The sequence below is a fragment of the Aphelocoma coerulescens genome, chromosome 2 (assembly GCF_041296385.1).
Source record: "Aphelocoma coerulescens isolate FSJ_1873_10779 chromosome 2, UR_Acoe_1.0, whole genome shotgun sequence".
NCBI lineage: Eukaryota > Metazoa > Chordata > Aves > Passeriformes > Corvidae > Aphelocoma > Aphelocoma coerulescens.
The window spans coordinates 69,409,253-69,429,439 of NC_091015.1; the positions used below are offsets into that span (position 1 = coordinate 69,409,253).

General features: G+C 38.1%; 1 protein-coding gene across 4 annotated transcripts; it reads left to right on the top strand.

Moving 5' to 3' along the window:
- The first annotated feature begins 35 nt into the window (after nt 1–35).
- On the top strand, nt 36–12,333 carry TRIP13 (thyroid hormone receptor interactor 13). Of its 4 annotated transcripts, none has more exons than XM_069007926.1 (14): nt 36–142; nt 397–499; nt 2,071–2,236; nt 2,539–2,668; nt 3,864–3,919; nt 5,589–5,679; nt 6,951–7,023; nt 7,943–8,006; nt 8,256–8,342; nt 9,148–9,254; nt 9,892–10,045; nt 10,226–10,338; nt 11,516–11,585; nt 12,156–12,333. In XM_069007926.1, the coding sequence occupies exons 2-14, from the start codon at nt 408–410 to the stop codon at nt 12,249–12,251; spliced, it is 1,299 nt and encodes a 432-aa protein (XP_068864027.1). In that variant the 5' UTR covers nt 36–142; nt 397–407; the 3' UTR covers nt 12,252–12,333. The 4 variants fall into 4 exon arrangements, with proteins under 4 accessions (XP_068864027.1, XP_068864028.1, XP_068864025.1 ...); XM_069007924.1 differs by having other exon boundaries at nt 41–296; XM_069007925.1 differs by having other exon boundaries at nt 41–188.
- Nucleotides 12,334–20,187: the final 7,854 nt, after the last annotated feature.

A 20,187-nucleotide genomic window follows, 5' to 3' on the forward strand; every position in this document is an offset into this window, starting at 1 on the left:
TCCGGGTGAGGGGCCGGTCCTGCCTCGCCCAGCGCGCCCTTTACAAACAGCGGCAGTCGCAGTGGGTGCCCGGTGCCTCAGGCTCGCCCGCGCTCTTCCCGCCGCTCCGGCGCGTCGCTCCTGAGGCCGTGCCTGCCGTGAGGTCATTCCCTGTCCCCGGCGCTGAGGCGGGAGCGGCCCGCCCGCCCGTACGTGCGACTGCGCTCGCGGCGTATCCCGAGGCTGTCGTCGCCATCTCCTGAGGGAGGGAAGTGCCGATCCCGATCCTGGTCCCGGTCACGTACTCGGTCCTTGCGGTGGGCGTTGTACCCGTGGACGGGACACCGGGAAAGGGCTGTCCGTGCCGTGAGCCTGTAGCAGTCGCTGGAAGTCTCTTCAGTATCGTTTTTCCCCTAGGAGCGAGAAAGATGGATGACGCCGCTGGAGATCTGAAGCGAGCGCTCCCAAACGTGTGTGACAGCGTTCAGATCCATGTGGAAGTTCACCAGAAGTCGAGCAGGTCTCTGATCAGAGTGTTACTTGCTGTGACTTGTGCCTGTTTCCTCTCGGCCTCGTTCTGTGCGCCTGCAAGAGCCTGTGGCACCCAGCTCTGCCTTCTCTGTGCTCTCCCAGGAGTTTTCCACACCTGTATCTCTTCCTAAGATTGAACAAATACACTTCTCGCAGTCTCCCCTTGTGTGCCATGTCATCCAGTCTCATAATCAACCGCGTTCTGGGTTTGCCCCAGTTTATCCTTGTCTTTTTATGTCGGAGCTCACAACTGCACACAGTACTCCAGATGTGGTCTTACAAAGCCAGCAGCAAATGGAAATAGTTGCTTTCCCTAAAATGTGCAGTCTTTGTAGCACAGCCTAAAAGAAGGTTGCCCTCATTTGTAGAAGGGGCACACTGCTGACTTATTGCCAACTCGTCCACCGGTACCCCTGGGTCCTTTTCTGCAAAACTGCATTTCATCCACTTGGACTCTGATCCGTTCTGTTATCTGGGCAGTGGATGGAGAGCTAAGATTTCATGTTTACCTTTGTTGAACGTCAAAATTTTCCAGTCAAACCATATTGCCAACCTGCAGAGGTCCGTCTGAGCAGCAGCCCCGCCCTGTTCAGAATACTGACAGCTCTCCCTGCTTTGGTGTTATCCATAAACTTGATGCAGTTACTTTCCATCCCATTGTCAAAGATGCAAAAACAGTGCTGGTCCCAATGCTAACAGCACCACACTGCCTTTCCCCACCCAAGTTACTAACAGCTCTGCTTAATCTTTGTACTAATCACAGTCCTCTGAGCTGGACAGTCCAACCCACCTTGTCCATTTATCCAGTTCTTATCTTACCACTTTGGATATCTGGATGATATGGGAGAGCATGTCCAAGATGTTAGGAAAATCAAGGTGTAAAATATTCACTGTGGTATTTTTGCCAGCCTTACAGAGAACTGAGAATTTGCACTGGTTTTAGATTATTGAAATTGCAAAATTAAGTTAAATCTTCAAATAATATTGCTTTCCCTGTAGTTTTCGTCTCTTCTGGAATTCTCCTTTTATTATATTACGTCCCCATCCTGATGTTTCAGCTGTCCTGTGAAAGTATAATGCAGCTTCCAAGCTAAGCTTACCAAATTCAGTCTGTAGCTTGGCTCTGAGTTTTTCTGGTTTTCCTGCTGAAACACAGATTGTATAACTGCTTTTCATTCTTGAAGTCTTCTAGGTGTCTCATTCAGTATCCCCTGATAGGACCTCAAACAGAGCAAATAGTATTTTTTGGATTGTCTTTTAATGCACAAATTAAAAACAACTATCCAGCTTGTTGCTTTTGCAAACAGGCTGAATCTGACAGGTTCTTTTTTCGTGCAGAATGTTGGAGGAGGGTTGAGTGGTTTTGGGGTTTTTTTTGTGTTGGTTGGTTTTTAAGGTTGGGGTTTTTTTGTTTGGTTATTTGGTTGGGTTTTTTGGTGAGTGTAAGATGGAAGCTGTTTTCCATGAAGGCCTCGTGTATGAAATAATGCACTCCAACACTAATTCAGATTTCCTTATAAATGTCAATGCCATAAAGTAATGGTGTTTCTTTCTTTTTAGTGCGGCCAAGAAAGAGGATATTAGGATGAGTGTCTTAAAGCTGTTGAACAGACACAACATTGTGTTTGGTGATTACAAGTGGACAGAGTTCGACGACCCTTTCCTTACCAACAACGTGCAGTCTGTGTCGATTGTGGATACGGAGCTGAAACTGAAGGACAGACAGGTATTCCCAGTCAAGAATGTGCAGCTCTGTTCATGTGCCCCTGAACTGATTGTAGGTAGACTGGTGGTACCCCAAGGGCATAAGCAAGACAAAGTCTGTAGGATGATGTAGTATCTCTTCTTAGGCTGACTAGTATAACTAGGAAAAGGCGGCTAAATCTTTTTTATACCACTTAGTAAGGTCTGAAACAGAGGTAGTAGGTTTCTGAGATAAATGCCAGCTGAGAACTGTAACTTTCCTTTGTTCAACTAGCTTTGAATGAGAAATGTGACAGATTACAAGTCCTTTTATGTTCATTCTAGCCTATTGACCTGAGCAAAAGCAGTCTTTCTCTTCATATTTTTCATCTGAATGAAGGAGGACCAACCTCTGAAAACCTGGAAGAAGAGAATGAGGATATCACTGCAGCTCACCACTGGGTGCTACCAGCAGGTACCTGTGTGACGTTTCTGGAAGCTCTAGAACAATGAAAGAAAATATTACAAAGGCTAAAAGTGTTTATAGTTACCTGTTAAAGGTAGTATTTGTTGTTTGTCTATAGAACAAATATATTTGGACCTTTTTTCTTTGTGGTTTTGACTGAACTGCTGCTAAACATCATTTATTTCTGTAATACTTGTGGATGTCAGGAAATAACTGGTCTTGTGGTTTAAAACATATAGTCAGAAGCATGCAAGTTTTTAACCCTGGTGGTTACATTCCAAATTTTATTTAACTTGAAGACTCACAAGACACTCATCACTTTAAATATTCATTTTCCAGACCTCACTGCTGGCTTCCAGCCCCCAAGACAGTACTGCTCTTATATATGAAACAGACAAACAAAGTAAAGAGATTTAGTCCTTGCCTTCTGGAGAGGAAATACAAGGCTTTCCTCTGTGAAAGAGCAAGACCTGCCTGTGCTTGGGGAAGTTGGCTTCCCTGCCAGGAAGAAGAAGCACAGGTGTGAGCTTAAGCTCAGAGAGACAGTTAATTCTGAAACATTTCCTACTCTTTCCGTGTTGTGAAATGCCTAACTACCCATTACATTTGTTTTCAGGAAGAATTAAATCTGATACATTGACATTACTGTCACAATTCTGTGGTTTATAGTTGTTCTGTCTTTTTTTGCTTTCTATGCTGCAAGTTAGAAGCCAACAGCTGGGAATGATAGATACTCAAATGACAACTTTAGTTTTTTATGCATTATTCTGGTACATGCTCTTCATCTTGATGTTTCAAAAAAAAAAAAAAACAAACAAAGTTGAATGATAAATTTGTCTTAGAACCCTCCTCCTACCACAACTTTTCATTGCTCTCTTGGTGAAATGTAAGTCCATCCTCTACTGAGGATAGAAGGAACGATATTTTTCATTTCATGTTAAGAAATTAACAATTTCTCATCGCAATTATTCGAGGAAATAGAAGCTGGGAAACTGCTGAATTTGTCTGTTAGAAAGTGGTGTTTGCATTTTGAGAAAAATAACTTTTTTTTTCCCCACAGATGCTTTACTTGTTTTCATATATCTGTTCGTAATTCTTCATTTTAGTTGAGCATAATTTGAGAACTGTTTTGTGCTGCAATGATGAGTAACAAGTTTCCAGACTGATTTATCCTAAACAGGTATATAATATATTGCTTTTGCAGCTGAATTCCACGGCCTTTGGGAAAGTCTTATCTATGACACTGAAGTAAAATCAAACGTAAGTTGGAAATGAATAACAATTAAGATAACTCGAGGAGAAGTAAAAGCTGAAATGAAGCCTGTTTGAAGTTTGGTGCATCCTATGGAGATATGGGTGCAGACTGAGCAGAAGGGAATGGGAGTTTAACTTTGTTTCTGGCAGCAGCTAAACAGTTAATGGGCTTGGCAGTAATGTCAGCCAGCACTGTTACTGTTCGTGTAAATACACATTCAATGATTTGACCAGAGCTGAGTGCCCTGCCACTTGAATGCTGGTAAGACATTGGAAAGAAACAGAACAGTTCCATGGGGTCATTTTCTAGCCTAAAGATCCTGTGCATTCATCAGAGGTTGTGCTGGTAACTGCCAGAGCTTGTAGAACAGTAATACTGTAACCAGAAATTTAGTAATTGTGATGCAAATAAAACCCACAAATAGTTCAATTCAGCTTCTAACTGAAATTCTTGGACACAATTAATTAATTCATTACCTTATCATTATACCATAGACACAATATTCTCGCTTAAGCCTTTATAACCAAATACAGAAAAGCAAAACGTTCCAGTGATTGTACTTCTTCATTTATAAGATAAATGTCAATTAATACATACACATTTGTCGAATTTATGGAACAGCTTTACAAGTCATCTGTGAAATGACAAGACTATTTAATTAGACTTGATGGTGTACTAAATAACAGCAGGCTGATCACTGTTGAGTGTCAGTGTATATGGGTAGAAAGAAGTGGTTGCTTTTAATAACTGAAACTAGAACTACGTCTTTAAAATTGTGATAAATCTTCATTTTTTAAACCATGGAAATGTCTGAGCATGGTTGGGTTCTACAGACTCTGAAATGGTTGCTGTGCATTTTCAGTGTCGATAGAATTTTGAAAAATATGTGGATTAAGTTCAGTTGTTTTTGCTGTTTTGTGATTACTCCATCTCTAGCATGAGATATTGCAGGAGCACCATTGTATTGTCCCATTAGCACGTAGGGATCAAAAGCTGGTTACAGGTAAGAGCAACAGAAGATAATGTGGTATCCCGTGTTATTATAGGTAAAAGTCACTACAGAGTCACTTCATTTTGTTGAAGGAGTTCTCTACTTCCTAACTCTAGATAAATCTAAAATGACGCTGCAGTATTTTTAGAAGCAAGCATTCCGGGAAATATGGGCAACTTCACTTATTTATTTGGAAGGATGAATAATCTACAAATTCCTTGCAACAGCTGATACAAATGCTTCAGTAAAAAGGAAATAAAATGTGACAGGAAATGCTTTGTTTGGTGGACTGACTACTACAAACTGAACAAATGTATAGCTGTACAACATCTAAACAGGACCCAGAGTTTGAGTCTTCGAGTCTCTGTGCTTGGGCTTGTGTTTTATAGATACACAGTACGTGGGACAATAGAAAATTAAATCAATTTCCTTTCCTTAAAGCATTTAATTTATTCATTTAAAAGGTCCAGAACTACATTTGTGCAGAGTACTATTCTTATTCGTGAGGGTAGGACAGAAATTTATTTGCAGAAATAAATTTGCTTATGACTAAAAGACATGAGCTCTTTTTTTTGTTGTTGTTATGAGCACAAAATAGACATCATTAGAGATTGATTCTATTTGCAGTTGTATTTGCTGTTATATCTCTAATTTGTGTCTTTCTTTTTGTCCTCTTCAATTAGTTACTCGATTACGTGACAACAACATTATTATTTTCCGACAAAAATGTTGACAGTAACCTGATATCGTGGAACAGAGTTGTTTTGCTGCATGGTAAAAATTATTTGCTTTAAACCAAGTAGATTCATTGGGCATGTGTTTATACTTCCCTTCTGGAAAGACTTGTATTGCAGTCCTGTGTAGTGAAATGAGGTGATCAGAAAGCAGCAGAGAAGTATTCCCTCAATAGTACAAATTTAGATGAAATGTAATGTCAGAGTCAAATCAATATTCACACGTACTATGTTTTGCATGAATTTAAATTCTAAAGTTTACAGTGGGGTGACAACTGTGGATTTCTTAATTTTAATTTTTAAGTGATATTGTTGCATTTTTACGTAAAGACCAAAAATAGTGCAGATACTGAAGATATTGGGAGGCATATCTCAGTTAAACTTCTATCGCAGTACTAAATATTTTGTTAGTTAGAGCTTTATAAAAGCTTTGAGAAAACTGGGAAATCAATCTGTGTGTTGTGTTGTTGACACTGTGTTCTATTGCCAGCTCTTGCTAGTTTAGTTACTGTTATTTCAGTGAAGCTGAAATTTTCAGTCAGCTTACTGTGGAGGTTATACCCCAAACAAGATTAGCATCAAGTGAATGCATTTTCTTACAAAATGTGTCTTGCATTGATTTTGTCATCAAGACTGGTATTCAAAAATAAAAGGTCATGTGGAAATATTTGTCAATTGTACTTCAGTTACAACTGTCAATTTAGAAGCTTCAGGATGTTTTTGTTTGAAAGGCTTTATTTCCAACTCATACCCTATTAACTGTGCTTGTACTTAACTGTTTGGTGAAAGTCTTGTGTCTCTTCCACAGGGTATTAAGTCAGATCCAAAAGATTGGTCCCAGATTATAGTTCCCAAGATGATCTGGGTTGCCCCAAGGAAGAAACTTCTGGGAAAGTGGGCAGCTGCTCAAACTGATCATGATATGTTTCTGTTTTCCATGTTAGAAGAGTATGTTTCAGGAAGATACAAGTTTAAGCGCAGCACTGATAACAGAGAATGCTGATAAGCATTAGCCCTGCCGGGGTGATACACTTTGCTTCTCTGGCTGTTGAGTGTTTTAACTTCATGGTATCTGCATACAAACTGTTACACTAACTACACTAATAATTGAAAAGTGTATAAAATCAAACCTCAGCTCTGAGATGGCAGTCAAGTAAGCAATTTTCTCAAAATACTCTGGTGTACACAATCATTCTCTGCTGTGTTTTTACTGTACAATTAGTGCGGTAATGAAATAGTTAAAAAGCTGTAAGATGTCGTTAACAGTCTCATGCAGACTGTGTGTAATGTTTGGATCTGATTTCAAACCAGGCCCTCCTGGAACTGGGAAAACTTCTCTCTGTAAAGCATTGGCTCAGAAATTGACAATTCGACTGTCATACAGGTGATAATTTTTTGGAAATTTTTCACTTTAGCTTACTAGACTTAGTTGTTCTTTTTCACTAGCTCAAGTATATTTCATATTTGATTTCAAGTAACTTGTACCTAGTGCTAATGTGTCTTCTTTTTTGTAGAGCACCAGACCAGCAATAAAATGAATCTACTAGACTGATTAGGATATTTCAGTGCCTTTTAAAATGTGTAATTATTTGTGCCCAGGTGTGTTAAAGAAATTCCAGTGGCAGTACAGAAATTTTTGCTCACATTGTACATCAATGAAGATTAAAGGGCATTTTGGGTTTTGTATCTTCATGTTTGATAGAGCCTGGTTTTATTAGGTAGCAATTTTTAAACTAATTTCTTTTGTACTTAGATTGTCTGAATGCCACAATCTACAGAGGTCAGTTTGTATCTCAGGTTATAAGAAATAGCCTAAAAGTTCATAGCAACTTAACAAATTTATATATTAAAAAAAAAAAGTTATATATAATACAAGGTGTAGCATAAATAATGTGTAATTTTTGTCATGATCTGACTCTAGCCCAAACTGAATGTGTGAAAATCAAGTGCTGTATAATGTGTAGTTGAGATACTTTGTCACTTCTTGCTATACTGAAGAAAATCTTACACAAAGAGAAGAATGAGGCAATTATCATGGGAACTTTTACCCTGTTCAAATGAAGAAATTCTAATAGCAATTTAATATACAGAATTCTAGTTATATTTTCAGCAATGTGACAATTTCCAGCAACAAAAATAATACTGATAAAACATGTGTTGTGTTTTGAAAGGTGAGTAATTTAAAGTTCTAATTCACAGAATTCCAGGGTCAGAATGTCAGGAATGAGACTTACAGAAGTTAAGGATATCACTGATTTTTATTTACAATTGAGTTGATACTTCTTTTTCTTTTCATACTTTAGATATAGATATGGACAGTTAATTGAGATAAACAGCCATAGCCTTTTCTCTAAATGGTTTTCTGAGGTATGTATTGATGTAGCTAATAAAATAAACTTTGTGTTTTAGAAATTACACTGTAATTATTCTGCTGAACTTTTTGCCTAAGTATGCACACCAGAGATTGCTCAGAATAAGTAATGTGTTTGAGAATGCTTAAAGAGAAGTTACATTAGAAAGTTGTTTTAAAAGGTATTTACACCTTTAAATATTATAAGCCTTAGAAAGTTGTGTGGTAAGGAAATAGTTAAACATATGCATATGGTGTCTTTCTAGAGTGGCAAGCTTGTGACTAAGATGTTCCAGAAGATTCAAGAGTTAGTTGATGACAGAGATGCTCTTGTATTTGTACTGATTGATGAGGTATGATTCCAACAGCATTGTTGTACATAAAATTTAGAAGAAAGGAAATCAATGGGAAGGAGCTGCAATAGTGCTTATTCATAAAGAACAATAAAAGCACATTTATGTTATTTTGTAAGCTACATAACTGTGCAGATGAGTGAATTTTAGTCTTAATTGCTGCAGATTTGAGATGTTTGGAAGAGACATAGTATGACTTAGCAGGCAAATTCCAGCTGAAAATTACTTGAAACCTTTCTTGGTAGAATTTCCCTTGTTTTGTATGCTTACAAGTGGAATATTGTTTTAAACTTCAAAGTAGCCCAGATTTGTATCATTTGCACTCTTCCATTTTTTTTGTAAAGCTCTAAAAAACATGAATATGGTTCAGTTCACTGCCATTAGATTTTCTTCAAACTTGCATCCATTAGCAACTCAGTAAGCATGTACCTTACTAACTTTGTCATGTTGGAGTTCCTGTGGGGAAGCTCACTCTTAAATTCAACCTATTCATTATTCTGGTGGTGTGTCCCATTCCCTCCACTTCCAAAATTTAAAATGAAAACCAGCCTCCATTCTGCTGTCTAAACAGGAATTTTCCTCACTACACTTTGCTTCCTTAACATGCCTTTCTTTCTCCCTGGAAATTCCTACTTAACAAAAGATTTTGAACATGGAGTTTTAGATTAGCAGGTACGGGAATCTGGAGGTGCATTGCATGAGTTACCTGTTTGCTGCCAGGACTCCAAAAGTGCGATCTTTCGGGGTTTTTTGGGTTTGGTGATTTTGTTGTTCTTGTTTGGTTGATTGGTTGGGTTTTCTGTAGGTGGAAAGCCTCACAGCAGCCCGCAGTGCCTTCAAGGCAGGCACAGAGCCTTCAGATGCTATTCGTGTGGTGAATGCTGTACTGACACAAATAGACCAGATTAAAAGGTATTGTTTTCATATTACTGCAACAGCAAAAGGTAGTTGACAATTTCAGTATCCCTATTCCTGCTGAATTTCAATTCCTGCTTGGAATACTAAACCAGACTGGTTTGTGAAGTATTCTTTGTTAATGTTGCTAGTTTTGAAAAGAAATGGGAGTAATCCAGCAGAATATTTTACACATACCTGGGTGGACAATCAAATCTCTGGACAGTATGCTTCCCTTAAAGATACGGAGAGAAAAAGGACAGATCATCATGATGTCTGCTTGGAGAACAGACATCAAAATTGAAATGGAAAACGTTGATTAAAGGTTCAAATTTACAATTCTTCTTTTCATAATCTTTTTTTGTGTGTGTCAGAAGCTATGCCAGTAGGTTCTAGATAGTTAATGTATATCACCTGTGAAATAGTATTAGAGGAACTATGGACACTTGAGAAGCAGCTGAAGGAAAGACACTATGCACTGAAATAGTCTGGCCAAGAGCTTCAGTCATTTAATGTAATTCCTGATTGGCAAGATTGATGTGGCAGCTTACTGCCTGAAAGGATTCGAATCATAAGAAGGAATGTCGCAACTTGCCAGTCACAAAAGGAGATAAATCTTTTACATGTGACCTAAAAATCTGTTTTTGTCTTGAAGGTATCCCAATGTAGTTATCCTGACTACTTCAAATATTACAGAGAAAATTGACATGGCCTTTGTAGACAGGGCTGACATAAAACAATACATTGGACCTCCATCGACTGCAGCAATATTTAGAATATATCTTTCTTGCCTAGAAGAACTGATGAAGGTAATACTTGAAAGCAAAACTGTAAAATGTTGTATTTTATTAAATTTGACATTTTAATCATACTTCCTGAGTAACAAAAGTACATAAATTTCATTCCTTTTCTGTATTTCCACTCTTACTGTGGATTTAATTTTGAATACATTTATTTTTCATAAAACAGTGTGTAACTCTCATTTCTAGTGTCAAATAATATATCCTCGACAGCAGCTTCTGACACTCAGAGAACTCGAGATGATTGGCTTCATAGAAAATAATGTGTCAAAGTTAAGCCTTGTACTAAAAGAAATCTCAAGGTAAGATTCTGAAATTCTACTTTTTTCATATATATATAACTGTGGAATGATGTATAAAAGTAACCTAATTTCTTAACAACTGGAGATCTGAAACAACTCAATTTTTTTTCTGTTTAGGATAGTGCAAAAACCTTCAGTGGACAAAAAGTGGAAGCAATCACAATTTGCTAACATTTCTTAGTCTCAGATCTGGCTTGGCCTAGTACTGCTTCTGGTTTGTGCTCTGCCATTTGAACTCCTCTTGACAAGTTGCTGGCTGGATTAGCCTTAGGTTTCAGTGGATGTTGGCAATTGTAATGCACTTTAGCAGAAATAGCATGAGCCTTAGGTCCTGCTAAGAAAGTGTCTTGAAATTCTCGCCATCTGCTAGATCAGTATTTAGCCTGGAGATGTAAGTGGACAGAAACAAGGAGGAAAGGAGTGAAGTGTAAATGGACAGTGTTGCGGTTTGCTGAGTATGCTGGTAGAGCAAATGGTCTTTCACTGCAGCGTAACAGTTCTTGAAACAATACAAATTATATTCACAATATCGAGCAATGTTTTTTTCATAAGTGCTGGTCCCTATGGAACAAAGTAATATTTGTATGGTCAGGCAAATGTGGTTTTTTTTCTGTTTCTGAAGTATGCAGTCTTAACTAGTGAGGAGTGAAGTAAAAACAAGCAAAACAGGCACAGAGATTTGCATTTTACATACACAGAGTGGTGCTTGGAGAAGATGCAAGCATATAGCAAGTGGGTGAGGCAAAGGAAACTGTGTGTAAATGGTGGGTAGAAGGAGACAGGCAGTACCCATAAGGTCCAGCCTTCAAGCCAGTTTTTTTCCCAGTCCTTCCAAAAGTGGTTGTGTCTGTACCATGCTGTTTCGGTGTAGACATTCCCCCAAGTTCATGAGATTGGCACAACGATGTGAAGGGCCTGATGTAAGCATTGGCAGGCAGCTGGGCCTGTGCTGTTTCTGTACCTTGCTGCCTTTTCTGTACTGTGCTGTGTAGCCTCCCATAAACAGAATTTGTCTGTTCACTCCCTGCTCCTGCAAAAAGAGCTGCAAGTGGCCTGTTGAATTGTCATCTGAGGTTTTTTTGGAGCAACTTAATGGAGAAACACAAAAATAGGAAAGGCCTTCTTTTAAGAGTGGATATTTAGCATTTAAGTAGCACTTGTCTCTGTTTTACCACAGAAAAAGTGCAGGTCTTGGTGGCCGGGTCCTGAGAAAGCTTCCTTTCCTAGCACATGCACTTTATATTCAAGTAAGTTTATTATATTCAAGTGAATTTATTCTGTTCATTATATTTCTGGTTGGGTTTGAGAAAGGCAGGAGGACATTTGAACAATGCCTGAAGTTAAAGATTGGTCCAAACCCCCCTTTTAATCTAAATTGCATCTTGTTTCTGTACCTTCGTAGACTGAAACAATTACGTGCTGCCTGTAATTTAGAATGGGATTGAAGAATATAGGTGGGATTGACCTGCCCAAGAACATTCTACTTTTAATTAAATTATTGAACATTGATATTGGTGCTCTTATAATTTCTTGCCAAAAAAAAACCCCAAACCTCTGCCACTTTATAAATAATAATTTGTTAAAAACCTGTTTTTAAGCAAATCTACAGTTATTGTGACTGCAGACTTTGCACAGGTTGACTTTGACTTTGCTATGCTAGCTGATTTAAAATAAGCTTGCAGTTTGGTTTATAGCATTTTGAAATTTTTGTTACATGAAATTCCAATAGTTCTCTTTTAAATACTGTGATTTGTATGTAAAATATTATGTCTGCCTATTGCTGTAGTGTGTCTAACAAAATGTTCTCTTATTTTCAGTCCCCCAGTGTTACAATGACAACTTTTCTTCAGGCCCTTTCACTTGCAGTAGACAAACAATTCGAAGAAAAAAAGAATCTTGAAGACTGTGTGTGATAGTCTACTGTTTTGTAGTTGATTGTATTGTTATATTTTTCACACAAGTTGTGCTTTTATGCATTTGTAAAATAAATTGTCAGCGCATTAAAAAACCCGGAATGCCTCATCTGGTTTTTCAAAATATTAATTAGTAAACAGTTAAAGAAGTTCACAGCATATTTTTTGAAATCTTTATTTCAAATGTCAGTAAAAGGATTGTAAAAGGTTTTTGTTTTAAGTCAGTTTCCATCTTTTGCCATTACTAAAAGTGGGCAGGCTCCTGTGCCTTGTTCTTAATCACTAACTTTCTATTCATGCATCATTCACTCAATATTCTGATTTCTTCTTTTTTTTTAAATAGCAATAGAAATTCAGGCTTTGGATCTGATACTTCTGCCATAAATGCAGTATTTGTTATTGTTTCTGAAATAAAAGGCGTATAACTAGGAAGAATTCAAAGTTCTCAGTGGCAGACCAGATCTTTCATACTGACATCTCTTTATCTTGAAATTTAGTATCAATTATTATGGGTTTTAATTACATCAGATTCAAAAATTTAAAATCAGGAGATCACTTAATTGTATTTTGTAAAATGTGGGGGTTTTTTTAGTGTTTTTGAAAGGATTTGAACCAGAGTGGACCATGTTTTCTCCATGAAGTATAACTGCAATGTGTAAGAAAGGTTCTTTCAAATGTAAATTTGGTTTTGTTTAGTTTTACAGAAAAGCGGGACAGGGACTTTTACAAGGGTGTGTAGTAATAGGACAAGGGGGAACAGTTTTAAACTGAAAAAAAGGTAGTTTTAGATTAGGTATTTGAAAGAAATTTTTTGCTGTGAGGATGGTGGAGGCACTGGCACAGGTTGCCCAGGGAAGCTGTGGATGCCCCTGGAAGTGTTCAAGGCCGAGGTGGATGGGACTCTGAGCAACCTGGTCTAGTGGGAAGTGCCCTGCCCATGGAAGTGGTGGAAGTTGGAGCTAGATGATCTTTAAGGTCCCAACCCAAACTGTTTTGTGATTCTGAATGTTAAGGGAGTTTCCAGAATAGTTTTTTTACGAGAAAATTGAGAGATTTAAGTTGATTATATCCAGTTCAGACATGCCTCCTAGCTGTTGGTGTTGAAATACTTTAGTGCTAGTGCATTTTGTTGCTGCTTTGTGTCTTTTAAATCAGTTATATTATACATCCATAAAATGAAATATTTTGATCCTGAGTTATAGTTATTAATGAACACTATACACTGTGCATTAAAAATTTGAATGGAACTTGTCAAGTTCTATGAAATTTTTTTTATGGCATCTATTTGTATGTAAAAAGAGCCTCTCTGTTAACCCTGTCTAAGTGTCTGTTCATTATATTACTTTTGAAAATAACTTGTTACATATTATTCCATATCCACCCCCCAAAAATAGAAGGGAGCTGGGCAGCAGGAGAGAGTTCTGCTTGGATTGTCTTACGCATTTCCAGGACTGCTCTAAGAAAAGACACACTGGATATGAGGAGTCCTCCACGTAACATCCTCTCTCAGTCAGTGCAACTCCATCCCACACTCCAATGCAGTAACCTCAGCTGTTCTTTTCACAGGAGTCTCAGTGGCCACATATTAATCCTCTATTTTCTTTCAGTGTTTGGTTAATGGTTATGTGGAGGGAATAGTCCTCTTTTCCAAGTATAAATAAGTTTTTCAAATATAACCATAAATCAAAACTGCCATCTTTTATCACAAACAATAATTTTCAAATTTGTCCTTAGCAGATTTCTTTTAATTCTGCTCAAAGCCACTAGATGGCAGAAAAGAACCCTTGAGATTTAGCAAATCATGTGAGAATGGGAATGGTGACTTAAAAGTTTCAAAAGCCCTAATGAGCAAGACTTTGCCGCAGTGAAAAATCCCTCTTTAAGGTGTAGTGTCAGCTGTAAGGTAATGTAACACCATAGAATTCCTCTGCTTGGCCTTAGAAAAATTCCGGAATTTAAAATATTTTGCCTAATAAAAGGAAACTTGCAGAATTTGATTCACAGATAAAAGCAGTGAGTTCTCTATGCTACAGCAGAAGTTATTTTGTAGTGTACTTTTACCATCTCGTCCACTGGCTGGTGGGTTTAGAAAAATACCTGGGATGTAGGTCACTATAAGCATAGATGATGAAATATTGAGCCTGTCGAATGCAAAGACTTTCAGCATAAGCACGTTAAAGTGTGGTATTTTAGAACAGTTAAGTAATCCTGAAATAGAAAAGTAAAATATTTTTTCTTTTTCTTGGAAAAAGCACATACAGACTCTTTGCCAAGCTCAGCGCAGCTTATTTTATGAGATATTTCCATGACTAATGTTTTTCCAAGCAGTGAAAATTGTTCATTTCTGATCTAGATCCTATGACATGATTTTCAAAATTGGGGTAGAAGAGGTTGAAGAGGGAAGGATTTTATTACCCAATTTATTCACTAGAAATTATGCAAAGACAGTGATTTGTCTACAATTAATTTTAAAAGTAAAATAACTCCCTGAAACTTTGGACCTGCAGAAATACTCATTTCAAATGATCCTGCTTTCATGGCTCTCTATCAGTGCAGTGTTGCATGTTTTAATTCTCAGTTCAGCAAAGGATGAGAGCTCAGGGTAGGAGACTCCAGGTCAAACACTGAGAACAACATCATGAATTTAAAGCAAACTTTTGGAAATCAGCAGAGCCTTGGTATTGCACTCAGCAATATGCAGCAAGCTAGACTGGGGAGATCTCTTTTCCAGGAAACTTTTATTTCTCTCAGATTTCTTTTGTTATGACACAGAAATAAGTTGTAATCATTAGAACTGTAGAAATATTTGTACAGTAGTTTGCTCTGGAGTTCCAGCTCTGGGGAAGAAGTGAAGAGCTGTCATGGAAATATCTTAAAGGATTTTTGCTGCTAGAGAGAATGATCATCAAGTTAATCCATCTGAGGTAATGATTAACCATTAAGTAGGGCAGATGCCTTACTCCAACTGATAATCTTCTAGGAATAACACTGGGCTAGTGCTCAGCCTCCTAAGCAATCCGGATGTGAAGCAGTCAAAAATCATTCTGCTCCCAGGGAAGGCCCTCATCCTAAAACTACACAGCTGTGCTTCCATTCAAAAGGGGCTGGAAAATCATGCTCCTGATGTCACCCTCGCTTAGGATCATCACAGCAAATGCTGCTTGAGGGATGGTGGGCTGGGAATTTCTCATTCTAGCGGAGCTCAGCATCTTCTTAAACCCCCCTGCAAACGTGGTCCTGGTGTCAAACCAGGATTTGGGCACCACAGCATGAGGAGGACCATGAGCAGTGCAAAGCAAACCACCAGTCAAGGCCACTCAATTACAGGACTGTCTGGTTTTGACCATCTGCTATCAACAAAACTGCAGAACCCCATTTTTTCAAACATCTTGACATTACATAGAGACAGGAGTTTGCTATATTTCAGTGTAAAACTGATCTTGTAAGTACAGACAGATACAAATAAACCAACTACAGTAGCTCTGACCTTTATGTGTATTTAAGACTGTTAGAGGCTTACTGTCTACAATAACTGTTAATTTCCCTGCATACTTCAAAGATTAGGATATCCTTTTAAAATAGGGCATTGGTGGTAAGAAGTGCCAATCAGTGTTGTCACTCCTCATGCTGGGGGAACTGGACTGGATGACCTTTGCAGGCCCCTTCCAACCCAAACTGTTCTGTGATTCTCTGGTCTGAATACTGTTGCAAGGCTTAGGTCCTTCTTTTGATTTCATAAAGCTTTGGGATAGGGCTTGGTCCATGGATTTATGAGCCAGAGGTTGTTTGAAGCTTCCCTGAACTTGTCCACTGCAGCTCCTCAATCACAGTAACTAGGAAAGGAGAATCCCAGGAAGGAAAGAATATCCATTCAGAGCTCACTTATGCTGCACAGCACTTGGCCTCTCTCAGCAGGGCTTCCAAAAGTGGAGGCCTCTTGAAGGTGTTTAGGCTTTACTCAGTTTTGGTGGAAGAGCACCTGAGTAGGTTGTTTATTGCAGCCTCTTGTGCTGGCAGCTTATAGGGCTGTCCAGTAAGAGATTTTGCTTCCAAAACATTTGAGGTCTTTGCTGGTTTTTGCTGTTATTTGTTTGGGTTTTTTTTTTTCCAGAGTAAAGACTAACTTGGAAGAACAGCCTTTCTTTAGAGGACTGGGCAGTCATCAAATCATTTTGTTAAACATTTTGATTAAACTCATTCTAAAACATACTTATTGCACAAACACAATTGCTGGGACCTGCCTAAGTAGAAGTGCACTGAAAAGGGAACAATGTCCCAGCTGATCTTTCCCACTAGAAAAAAAGGTGTCCAGGGGACCAAGTTGGTGTAAGAAAGTAGGCCCCAGATCTCATGGCTGTAAGATTATCCTGACAGCTCTTCTAGCTGGATGAAATGTAGAACAGACTTTGAAACCAGCTCAAATATTTAGCCGTTAGTAAGATGTGTTATTGCTTAACTTTCTGCAACTGATTCCAATTCTAGTAATTATTTTCAGAAATATATTTTATTGGTATAAATCTGGGGGTTTGGTTGGGTTTTTTGCGGGGGGTGGGTTTTTTAAAATAATCTTGCCTTTAAACTCTGTCTAGTCTGTAACTAACCTGCACTAGTGAAGATACTAGTGTATACTGGTTCATCCTTCAGCTGAAATTTTCTGTTCAGATAGAGCCTCTGGACTCATCTTCCTCAGATTGCAAAGAGCTGTCTATAGGGTGCTGTTAGAGGCAACCAAATCTGGTGAAATATTACCTATGGGTTAGAGAGTTTTGGCAAACAGCTTTAAAGTAATAAAGGGTTGATGATTTGGGAACACCCCAAAAACTTTGACAGGTTCTGATTCTGAAAAACACCTATTGGGAGTACTTCAGTATAGTCCTTCACCTAGTCCCTCACAGATACAGGAGACTATTTCTCTGCTTAACATTTGGTGCCAAAGTTTTTAAAGGACATTGGTTCAAAGACTGTGACTGTCTAAAAAAGTTTTCTTGCAGCAAATTTTATTTAAGCAGCTGTTTGATCTGCTTAATATATCTGCTGTAAAGCATCTCATCTGAGCTGCTCTGCATGCTTCTCTTGCATGTAGTACAGGGAAGACTTGCATTTCTAATGGAATCTAACTAGGTGACAACAGAAGAATTGTCATGCATGCACAGAGAATCTAAGGTACCTTTCCAGCTGCTAACTTACTTGCGTGGTTTTGTTGCTTTCTGTTTCTTCAATCACTTCATTGTTATCTCCTGACAATGCCGTACAACAGATAAGTTGTATGGCCTTATTTCAGTGTTTAAAGATCTGTGGTACCACCACTTGGGTGTCAAATTAAAAATTAATTTCTGTGAATACCAAGGTCTGCAGTATTGAAAACATCTTTACAAAATAAAATATGATAAATGGAACTTTGATAACATTTCCTCTCCCCAAAGGCATAAACATGGCTGAACCAAAATCTTAAACAAACAAACAATCAAAAAATTTCTTGAGCATTCTAGGAATGTTGAGCCAAGGAATTATGGAAAGCACAGTCACCTGAATGAATAAGAAAAATGGTATGGCAGTACATCAGAAGTTGTACAACATCATTGGAAAGTGCAGAAGAAAAAATCTGCACAAGTCAATAATTCTTTGAAGCAATACTGAGATAATTTGTATGAATAATTACTGAGACTGCTGATACAAACCAGTAATTTTCCCAAGAAGGTGATAATTAGGCAAAAAATGCATTTACATAAGCATATATATATACACATATATATATATATATGAGAGACCGTCTCATTGTGGTAATCGCACCATGCAAATTAAATTAATGACTCTAAAAGGTTTTTCAATGAGCATTTGCAGCTTAACTATTTTAGTAAAAACTCACCAACTTAAACTTTGGATAATTATAATTATTATCCTTTCTCAATAAAAGAATTTGGAAACTTGACAGAAAAAGCAATTTGACAGCAAGGCTGGAGCCTTAGGGGGAATTATAATATTACTTTGAGAATTTTGTGTGGGAGGTTTAACATTTGTTCTGCTTTTCTCTTTTCTCTCAGGAGTATAAAACAAATATTGGGAATGGTGCCATGGGAACTAGAACAGCATTTACTTTTCTGAAAGCCCTCTTTTCTGCATGAACCTGCTGACAATTATTATTCTAATATTCAATTATTTGTAGATTGGATATTAAATACAACGTAGACCAACACTTCTAAAACGTAACATTAAGTTACATCAAGTTTTCATATAGCTAAATCACTGAAAATTTAGGGAGTGTAATCTAGCTCTTAATGGAATAGAAGATGCATGTTGAGTAATGGCTCCTTTGACAAGGAAACCATGAGTCAGCTACACTTATTCCAAAGACACTAACTATGAACAGGTTTCTCATTAAAAAAAAACGAATAATCAGAAACAGAATTGGGAAGTATGTCTTGAAGCATTAACTTTTTGCTAGTGCTTTGATCAAAGAAATGAGAAGACAAGCGCAACAACCTTTGGCTTGGGAGAAGAAAAAACAACATGCAGAAAACAAACAAAACAAAATCAGAAAGAAACAGCCAAACAAAAAAACCACCACAGACACAGACACCAATTTTCCTTTTTTGTTCTGGGGAGTATGCTAGAAGGTAGACAACTTTGGGCTTTCCTTTTGGGGGAAATCCTGCTGTCCCAACCTGTCACATGCAAACCTCCTACAGCTGCATGTCCCCAAGGCCAGCCAGTAGCAACATTGAGCCCTCATCCTGGACTGTGGGTGAGGCCCCATATCTGGTGCCTCTGTTCCATTAAGATGACCCTAGAACACTCAGAGCCCTGACTCTGAGGGGCATCAGCCCCTTACAGCTAAATGGGCTGATGTCACCTCAGATGTCCTTCATAATGTGGTGTCTGCATTTTGAAAAAAGTAGACCTCCAATGAACATAGGTTTGCCTGCAAAGCTGCTCTACAACTGTTGCAATAGTTTAAAATATTTGGATTCTTGTCTAATGTAGAATCTTCTCCACATCCTTGGCTGGATTTGAAACCTTCTGAAGGCAATTAGTCAGATTTATAAATGGGAGGTGATCCAGGTTTCATCTCTGAAGGTGCCTGTGGGATTCATCCTGTCAAATAAATGCAACTTTTTTCCTTCCCTTTGTTAGCTTTGTTCTTCTTCTACCATTTCAGTCACCGTTCTTTAGTTTGCATTCAGTACTTGTAATAGCATAGTATGGTGTGTATAGATTCTCTGTTACTTTTCCTTTTTTTAATCATCCACATCTGTTAACTGGGAAGCTGGAGCGCTCAGCAAGCATTTACTGAAGTGACTAACTAGGTTGCATTTTATAGTATTTGATAAACTTTTTACTGATTTACTGAAATAAAACTGTATGTTTACTGTGAATATTTGCACATGGCTTATTACGTTATTGTTCTTCCAGCTTTATTCAACATAATACTAGGTATTTTTATAAAAAGAAAATCAGAAAATGTAATTGATATGCTTGAGCCGGATCATTCCTAGTTTTATAATTGCCTATGCCTGGCCTTGCTACTGACTGTTAAATAGTTTTGAACAACTTATTTAATATTTATCTAAAGAGTGGCAGCAGCATTCATGTGAGAGCCCCTTCTTCCATCTGCTGATGACTGTAACAGTCCCAATCCTGGCCTGGTTTCTGTATTCATCTCATTCCAAACATGCAAAGTATACTTCCCAGAAAAGATCCTTTTTTTTATGGTTGTGCGATGGGCTTTACAAGGACAGTTTCTTGATCCAAATGTCATCTTCTGAAGGACATCTGAAAGGCAGACTTGGTATTGGTCTCCTGCTGGGAGTTCCTCTCTGCTCATGGACCTCAGGACTGCTTGTTGGCAGTGTGGTGAATGGGCCCTTACAGTCTTCTGCCCCTCCAAAAGCCCCTGTGGAATCATAGACCCTTCCAAGATTTCATACTGTAAAAGATT